The sequence below is a fragment of the Sprattus sprattus genome (genome assembly GCF_963457725.1).
Source record: "Sprattus sprattus genome assembly, chromosome: 14".
NCBI lineage: Eukaryota > Metazoa > Chordata > Actinopteri > Clupeiformes > Clupeidae > Sprattus > Sprattus sprattus.
Genome location: NC_137912.1, coordinates 14,241,541 through 14,250,933, shown reverse-complemented (window position 1 = coordinate 14,250,933; position 9,393 = coordinate 14,241,541). Strand labels below are relative to the sequence as shown.

The window sequence follows — 9,393 nt, the reverse complement described above, 5'->3', positions numbered from 1 at the left end:
TTGAATAGGGCCTTTTCAAATTTCTAGAATTAAGATAATTAAATATGTAGCCAAAGAAATTTCAAGCGAATTGGCATTTGAATTAATTCACAATTTATAGCAAGTTCTTGCTTTCTGCACTGCCACAGACACTTTGTAGTAAACGTAAAACAACCTTCAAGAACAAGCTTTTAGGTGACAGTAACAAGGTATAAAGATGACTGTCTCTGATGTGATGTCCAATGAGATGAATAAAAATGCACAGGAACGCTACAACAAAATGCCCATATAAGACCATGGTGGCCAGAGTAGACCGTGTCCACGCTTAGCTCAAAAAAGCCCATCTTGCTCCCATCCCAGTGTGTATTTTGATAAAAGGCTCATACATGCATCACTCTAAACCACTTCCCAGAACACTGATTGCCTCACACAGAAATTGACATTACAACTTCCCATGAATTTGTAGACAAATAAACAGATTGCTAATTGTGCAGCTTACGCATCATGTATCTGAGGGATGTCTGCTGTGGTTTTAAGAAGGTTTCAGATTGGTTTCTGAATTTTGAAAACTATATTTGCAGATTGTTCCTCAGAGATCTACTATATCATACAAAGAGGCCACCGTGGTGTACATTCACCTCGCCCAAAATATTATGAGCATGTGACTTTGTTTGGGTGTCTAAAGTGTGGTGTGTGGGTGTGTTTTTACTGCCTATACTATGCGCATTCTCCAGTGTTACTTCCTGTCGTGAGTAAAATAGAGCATAGGAGGCACTATATAATCACGTAAACAGAGATCTCCAGACATCAACAAACTCAGTCTTTGCTTTATTTATTGAATACCCAAGTTGTTCTATTGCATGGCTCATGGCTGGCAGGGTGAAACGTCTTTAAAATAAGCGTCTTCATCACCTTAATAGGTTGGACACCTTTGTGCTTCCAGACATCAAATGAAAGGAGTTGATATTTTGGTCCAGGCCTGTAGGAAGCACCGTAGGAGTGGAGGAATGTGTGACCACAAGGCTTTTTAAGTCTCTGTCCGTAACTACAGACGTTAGGATTATGAGCCGTTGCTCTACAACCCTGTCCAGGTCTTCGGCGTGACCAACTAAACCAAGCAGCCACCCACCTACATCATGGCAAATGACAACCCTTCAGAACTGGGGAACTGTGCCCTTCCAATATCCATAGAGAAAAATGAGAGAACCATGATTGCTTCCGGAGTGTGGGCGGCCTGAGGACGTGTCACTCTCATGTCACTTAGCAGGTCATATGTTCCTCTACCCCTCTGTGTCTGGTAGAACAATGCCATCTGCTGTCCTCAATGTACTCATATCTTTTGTGCGAAGTTCCAGTTCTAGAAAATAAATAAAGTTTTAGTCTGATAATACTGACAACATAATTGGACAACTTTGTGAAAGAAACCTACTGGATACCCTGACAGGTATTTTCTGTGTTAAGACAACAATTACCTGTGATTACTGTCCAATGTACCATCAGCCATACAGAGGCTAGAAAGAGTTCCCATTCAGAGTGAGCAATATGGTGTTACAACTAAGGAAAAACAAAAACAATGAATAGAAACAGGATGTCTGAATCACGTAACAGTAATACATTGTCTACTTTTCTTCTTATTTTTAATTACATCTTGCCAAATGTACACTTTTGGGTTTATTCTTTTTATGAAATGGACAGTAGCCTACATGTGGACAATAGTAACAGGCCTGAGGAACACTGGGGCCACCATAGGGGGCAACACTGCCTTGGAGTCACAGTAGTTTTCACACAGGGATCTCGATTTTTACTCCAAAACAGCAGATACGATACAACAAATGTAACCCTCAAGACGAGAGTAACAATTTTGATTATTGTATAGTATTTAATTTGACGAATTTCCGTCAGTGTGAGAAATGTATTGCAAATTGTGATTGTGATAGGCAATTAAATGATTCCTCTTTAGAAATGCTCAACGTTACGCTGGAATCGTCCTGTTGAATGAGCAGATGAATTTGCCTAGTTTGGTTTCTGGCGGGTTTGTTATGGTTTGTACAGCTACCCTGCAGGCGAGGCGACTACGGATAGTTAACTAAAATCTGAGAAATAAACGATTTGCAAGACTCTGCATTTCGAACGTCAATAGAATACATGACGACAGACTACAGGCGGTCCGACATAGTTTGCAAATGTTTTTTTAATTTTAATTTAGGTCAGATGTGCTGTCTGAGTGACAGTGTAAAGTTACTAGCTAATGTTATTTATTACAGTTAATGTTAGCTAGCTCTTAACGTTAACATTACAGGATGCTTTAATAACTGTTGCATACTTAAGAGCTGTTTATGTCAGCAAGGCAACATTTGATACATCAGTTGTTGACAAACCTTTTATCCTAGTTAACCTATTTATGAAGATTTTTTGAGTGGAGTAATGGAACGTCCATCGAGGTGTGTAACGTCAACCTAACTGGTTTTAAAGTCTGTACAAAATCTCAATCTTTAGTATTAACGTAGCAACAATCTGATGTTATAAGTCTGACCATTCTAACTGTAGGTGTTTATGATGCCTTGCATGCTAACGTTCATAGTTGTATAGTGAAGGTATCTAACAAAACGAATAACTTATTTTAATTTAAACATGACAGTTGGCTCTTGTTAACGTTTGCTATGTAAGGAAGTGAAGCTAGAAATTAAATTGTTGTTGCTAGGCATCAGTTTGCTTCTTTTCAGTTGAAACGGCTCTGCCACTACCTATTCCCAGAAATGAAGAAAGCTTCTGTAACGTTGGGCAATCGACAAAATGTTGAGTATTTTTCTGTTCGCGTGTGCATGTATTCAACAGGAACAAGAAGGAAATAAATTATACAGATTTTCAAGACGACGATGGTATGTAACATCCATTCTTTTTCCCTACGTGAAATCGGTTTATCCATCGTTGTGTTATTGAGCAAGGCTACTTAAGGCTGCAATGAATTTAACATGCTTTACACAAGCTCTTCACTTTGGTTCAGATGAGGACTTTGCTGTGAAGGCCCCTGCTAGTAAAAAGGCTCGACTAGCAGCTGATAAGAGCAAGAAACCAACTGTCAAATCCGACAGCCAGGAGAGTGGTCCTCTTATTCATGATCGCAAGGAGAGGTAAGGAAATATGTATACTGCAACATTCTTCCAACATTTACAGTGCACATTTTCACACTTTGTCACGCCTTACGTTAGTTGGTGTCATTTCTACAAGTTAACAGCGCTTGCTTGAGTATGAAGCAAGCAGCACCTTGATTGATGTAATGCATCTTTCAGGTGACTAGCATCAAAACAGCTGACTCATAACAATGTTGTGTTTTATCACCTTAACTGGATTGTACCCAGTTACAATGTACAACCCAGCGTAGTCAAACATTGGGTAAATTTGACGTCATGGGTTCAGTGAAACGGAATGATGATGTACATTTGAAAGTCATTATCAGGCCAGGAGTTTCCAGCTCATTCTGCCCTGAACTGAATTAATCTCTCCAGTGGAATGGTCAATTATTTCAAAACTGTGATATGTTTTGGAATGGGGCAGAAAAAGTGCATTGCTGGAAACTTTACTGTTAAAAAAAGGTTATACATTTTGTATCCATGGTTGTTGTTTTACATCTAGCTGATATGTTTCATCATGTTTACATTTCAGGACACCCCTGTCAGACAGACTTCATGAAAGGGACCTGGAGGCAGCTCTCACACTGTCTCTGCTTCAGACCGCTGAAACAGGAACAGTGGAGGTGCCCAATCAGCAAGGTTAGGAACTAATTATATTAGTATTCCGTTCCATTCTCTTTCTCTTTCTCTGTCTCTGTCTCGCTTTCTCTGTGCAATGTGTAGTGTGTATGTTTACCAACAAATGCGGCAAAAAAAAAACATGACTTTGTTTTCACAGCTGACAAAAACCAAGCCCAACTCCCTGGACTACCACTGTCTAACTGCATCGTGGATAGCAATAACCATGGTTAAAAGAAAAACATCTTGCACATGTTTGTGTGTGTGTGTGTGTGTGTGTGTGTGTGTGTGTGTGTGTGTGTGTGTGTGTGTGTGTGTGTAGACAGTGTTTGCATCAGGTGTACCTTGTTAGACCTAATGAGGACTAATCTGTGTGCTTCTTGGGCACATAATTGGTCATTGGGAGCCAGAATTCTTGCTGTTTGCTTGGGGGTTCAAATACTTATTTTCTGCATCAAATGCAAAGTCATTTCTCACTGTTAATATACACCTACCATTACAATTATAGATCACACATTTGCAAAATCGGCAGGGGTTCAAATACTTATTTTCCCCACTGTATATGTGTATAATGTTATACTATACAGATAACAAAAAATATTATATCAAATCATTGATGTTATCTGTGTTCACAGGTCTGAATGATATCACAAATGAGCAGCTATCCCAATCCAACTCATCCAAACAGAGGAAGGCTGCCTCCTTGGCTCGATCATCCCTGAAAGAAGAGAAAGATGGTGCTGCAGATGAGGATTACCTCCCGCAACAAAACACACCAGGTAGCAGTGTTTCAATGATTGTTCTTCCCTTGAATGAAAAAAAAAAGAGAGGGACAACCTGTACTGTTTCAATCACTGATGTGATTTATCTATTTATTTGTTTTTCATTATTATATTCAGACTCGGAGAGCGAATCAGAATTCAGTGAGGAGAATGAGAGTGAAGATGAGGAGTTTACAGTTGAGAAAGGGCAGAAAAGAAGTAAACAAAGAACGAGCAACAAGAAAGCACCCCCTCCAAAGAAGGAGAAGCAGCCTCCGAAGGCTACCAAATGTATAACGCCAGCCACAACCACAGGTAACTCCGACAATGTGGAACAGACACAGAACAAGCTTTACAACACAAACATTACAATGTGTCCCTTTTAACTTAAAGTGTTGATTTATTACCAACTACGATTCTTTCCATCAAAGCGACTCCTACCAACAACAGAGGTCTGGCAAGCCCCACTATCAGTCGAAGCCCAGTCATAAACAAAACCTCTCCCTCCCTGAAGAAAACACCCGCTACTCCCCCTATGTCAAGGCCTGTACCCTCCACAAGTCCGGCAGGAGGTAGAATGCCCAAGTGGAATCCTCCAGGTAAAACTAGTTAGTTAACAAAATTTAAATATTGCCTAAGAAACATATTGCATGATTTTAAATTATACTGGATTAAAAAAAGGCATTTCAGCATTTGAAAGGTCTGAATTTTAATTTGTCAATTTATTGGTGCCAACAGGTCAGGTTGGCAGGAGTCCTGGCACTTTTCAAGATGTCAACGTAAAGTCTCCAGGTCAGGCCCTACGTTTAGGACTCTCCCGTTTGGCAAGGGTGAAACCCCTCCATCCAAATGCTGCTGCTCACTGACAGATGGCATCCAGCCAACTGATACATTCAACCACAGCCTATGGAACAGTCTGTCCCCAAAAGTATGTCATCTGGATAAGTCAAATAGCCACACAGCCTTACGCAGTAATAACAAAGCACTGAAAGATAGCGGCTCCCTCTGCTGGCCGCCTATAGAAATGTCAAACTTTGTTTGTGTTGGTCGGTTCATTTATTACCATTTCTTTTTAAAACATGTTGGATTTTATATGTTTGTAATGTAAGTGTTTCCTTGTTTTCTTACGATTTGTACATTTGGATAGAGTGGAACATTAAAGATTTTGTTGAGTCAAAAGTCTAAAAAGAAAAATCGAAGTCGGCAATCTGTATCAAGTGAAGCATACATGGGTTGACGTGCGATATCAGACATACATTTGTCAATGTTCGAAATTGAGTTGCTTGGAATTTAGAATGTTACCGATCATGACGACTTGACCATTCCAAATGAACTGCTTTAGTAAGGATCTCGTTTGACTGTGGTTTGACCATTAGGGCCTGTCGTTTAATGACATCATATGTAGCGCATTATGACATAGTAGGCATATCATTTATAACCTTGTAACTACTCTGCATGGAGCACAATTATTTTTTTGTTGGCTAACGGAAGTCTATGAACTATTAAAATATCAGACAAGGCTTAGACAGGAAGTTTTCTCTGAGAAATGAGTTCCAGAGATACACCCCCGTACCGCAGGTGAGTGCGTTATCATTTAGCATAAATATGTATTATGTTATATAATAAGTGGAATATCATTGAAAATGACATTCGTAAATATTCCACATACAGTCAATTACATTGTATTCTATAAGCCTTATTAAGGAAGAACATTCAATAGGCAATGATAATCACGACCTGTAGCCTAATTGAGATGACGGCCGTTCGAAAGATTCATTATGTCTTTCATTTTAGCCGAAAATCGGCGAGAAAACCAAAAAAACCGGACGACACCTACCCGGTTCTGATCAAGGTATGTAGACGGCATGCTTGGATGGGTAGCCTAAATGATTGAGATGGCCTTCCTGCCCAGCAGTTTGGTTAAATGTAATCTTAAATATATTACACAAAGACCCGGTGATTTTGTATTTAAACACAGGGCAATTAAACCAAGTAAAAGTATGATTATAATATATGTTATGAAAATATGATTCCAATGAGTAAGCAGCCCCATGTGCATATAGGCTATTGGTTGTTCCCCATGGGTGGAAATGTATTAACCTGCTGAAGAGCCTACTATATATCTATTCTATAGATATCTATACTATAATCCTAGTGATAACTGGTATGAGGCACAATACAAACTGACTGCAGGTAGTTTCTGGGATTACAATATATTTGAACAATAAACGCAATGCAATGTCACATCACCTTAACATAAATCCACCCATAATATCTATGAGATGCTTCTATGTTTCCTGTCGGAGGCAAATCATTTATTGCGTTTCATTCTTAGACACAACATGACTCGCTTCTGCTCCAAAGGCATATCCAAGAACTCATTTCAGCTTTACCAGACAGAGGCCCTTGCTTGCTCACACATGTGCCAGGTTGTCAGTCGTCACGCTCTTGGTGGGGGCTGGGAGGCTGACATAACCTCTCTCTGCTTACTTGGCTGACACAGAGCCAGACTGGGCTGTCAGTCCTGCAGGCCCGTGGACGCAGGCCAGCGAGTGGACAGCCTGCATGGCACTGTGAGGCTGTTGCTGACAGACCCCTCAGAATGCGAGACAATACAGACTGGTCACTTACACCGTGTTTGGGCCAGAAGGCGCTTGTTAAGCCAAAGACATAATGCTGTACATGGTGTTGAACAGCTTGCAGGGCATTTCCTTATTAGAGTGAATGGGCTGGGGTTCGATTGGCCTGTCAAAGTGACATGGGAGGCACCTTACGTGCCTGTGGGACTAGAAGAACTTTCTTTGATCCATTCATTCTGCATCTCTTAAAGGTCAATATCATGGGATCTCACCAATTTCCAAGATCTTTGCCTCATTTAAGGCATCATAATTTGGGTGCTTTTGCCCCAGCTGGGGCAGTAGAGCTGAAAAGACACTCTGTGTACATGTCTTTCACTTGGCCATCCTCCGGTTTATCACCACCAGTGTAATATTCCCAAAGGATAGGGTTTATTCCAGGCTAGTCAAGTTGCTACTGATTCTGACCCCACACTCAGGCACAACTATCAGCAGAGGGAGGGCCAACAGCAGTAGATTGTATGAACCGGCAGACCTTGTAACCCTCCTCTCTGGGTATAGTTATGTAGAGTAGAATGTGGAATGGCTCCCTGGGCCGAGCTACACAGTGGCAAGGTCCACTGTGAGCATGGAGTCTGTGGAAGGGGTACGTTTTAATGGCAAACCAAAATGGACAGTAATGGCTTAATCAGTGCCTACTAGCAAAGGGGGTAATGCTTTCCTGTTCGGTATTTTGGTATGAATATTAAAATGCTCTATCAGGGCAAGTGTGTCTATACATGGTGTGATTCTACACATGCATTTGACCCTTTTTCAAACCTATGATGGTAGACTAATTAATGGCAGCTTACCTAAAAGGCTGCCCTTCAGCTTGGTTCGTTTGTTGTTAATAGGCCTTCCAACCTACAGCTAGTCCTCCTTTCAGTGTGGTGGCCTATTGGTTGAGTTTAAAGTGGTAACTGTACAACCATATCAAGACTCTTTCTTCTAGTTTTGCACTTGCAGTGAACAATTGTGCCAATACTTAAGACTAAAGGCCAACTCATAGTCCAGGCGACAAGTGTAGCTCATCAAAAAAACCTAAAATGTATTTTTTTGTCTTGAGCGAAATTTGTCGCCTGGACTATGAATTAGCCTTAATGCCTTAATGAGATTTGTCTGGAGTAGGAGGAACGCACGTTGGTCAAGTGATTTACATATTATCCCACGTTGGTCATGTGATTGACATATTTTTAAAAGAAAAAACACTATGATACTCTTCAGATAGATAACTAAAGAAAACCTGTCTTACTGTGTTGTGTAACCAGTGTTTATATAATCACACATATGCACACGATGGCACCACACAAAGGCAAGTCTGAGGTTGTCTTCTGTGTCTTTGTTAGATGATTATTCACCAGCATACGGTTTTGGGTCAGATTATGAAACTCACCGCACTCCTACAAATGGAGATATCACTGTTCGTGGGTCTGTGGTGCATGAGAAGGTAAAATGGGCACAGATGGGGTGAACAGTGCGTGTGTCAGTTGCTAGAGGGCACAGAGTTCTCCCCCTTACGTAATTGTATCTGCAGTCGTGCCACTCTCTAGCTACCCCTCATGCCTTGCGTCGTCATTCCTCCCTAAGCGGTATGTGTTTTTTCTAAAAGATGACTTGTGTGTGCTGACACAGAGGAGGCAGAAAAGTATCACCAACCCACCTTCTCAAAAAAGTATTTCTCACTGTGGTGCAGACAGTGTATAAAAACCAGTTTAATTCCTTCATTATTAGTTTTATGTTTTAATTCCTGTCACTGTACATGATATTGACCAGTTGTGCATTCAGCTTTAATGTACAGTTTGGGTATGAATATTACATTGTGTCTATTTTTTACTCTGTGGGATTGATTTAGCAATATCCTTGGTGGGTACATTGTGGGTGGGTGAAATGTGTGTTGGAGGAGGATTTCTGAGCAATGAAACGTGCAAGAATTAAAGAAGTTGCATGCAATTCCTGAAGATGCCTCCTCATAGTCTAGAATTCAATTTTCCCCTAACTGTATTTGACAGTGGCGAGGTAAATTGTTAGAGTGATTTGGAATGTCGACTACGCCACATAGACAGTCACCCTAGGACATAGATAGACTAAGCTTGCTTGTTCTAACAAGGCAAACGCAAGTTCGTACCACTCTTAGGCCAGAGACGTGGGTTCCATAAATACAGTTTATTAAGAAAAACAAACAGGAGTAAACAGGTACAGGGTAATTCTAGCACAGGCTGTTGCCTCTCATACAAAAACCAAGCAGAGCTGCTTTCAGTATACGTACATACATACAATAAACACACTCAG

The 9,393-nt window shown here is 40.6% G+C and overlaps 1 protein-coding gene across 1 annotated transcript; it reads left to right on the top strand.

The window, feature by feature from the left end:
- Nucleotides 1–2,403: 2,403 nt before the first annotated feature.
- On the top strand, nt 2,404–5,355 carry rad51ap1 (RAD51 associated protein 1; the record flags this gene model as incomplete). The annotated part of the gene is made up of 9 exons (XM_080851810.1): nt 2,404–2,420; nt 2,815–2,858; nt 2,984–3,110; nt 3,643–3,749; nt 3,889–3,957; nt 4,364–4,507; nt 4,628–4,804; nt 4,921–5,088; nt 5,228–5,355. The coding sequence occupies 9 exons, from the start codon at nt 2,404–2,406 to the stop codon at nt 5,353–5,355; spliced, it is 981 nt and encodes a 326-aa protein (XP_080707936.1).
- Nucleotides 5,356–9,393: the final 4,038 nt, after the last annotated feature.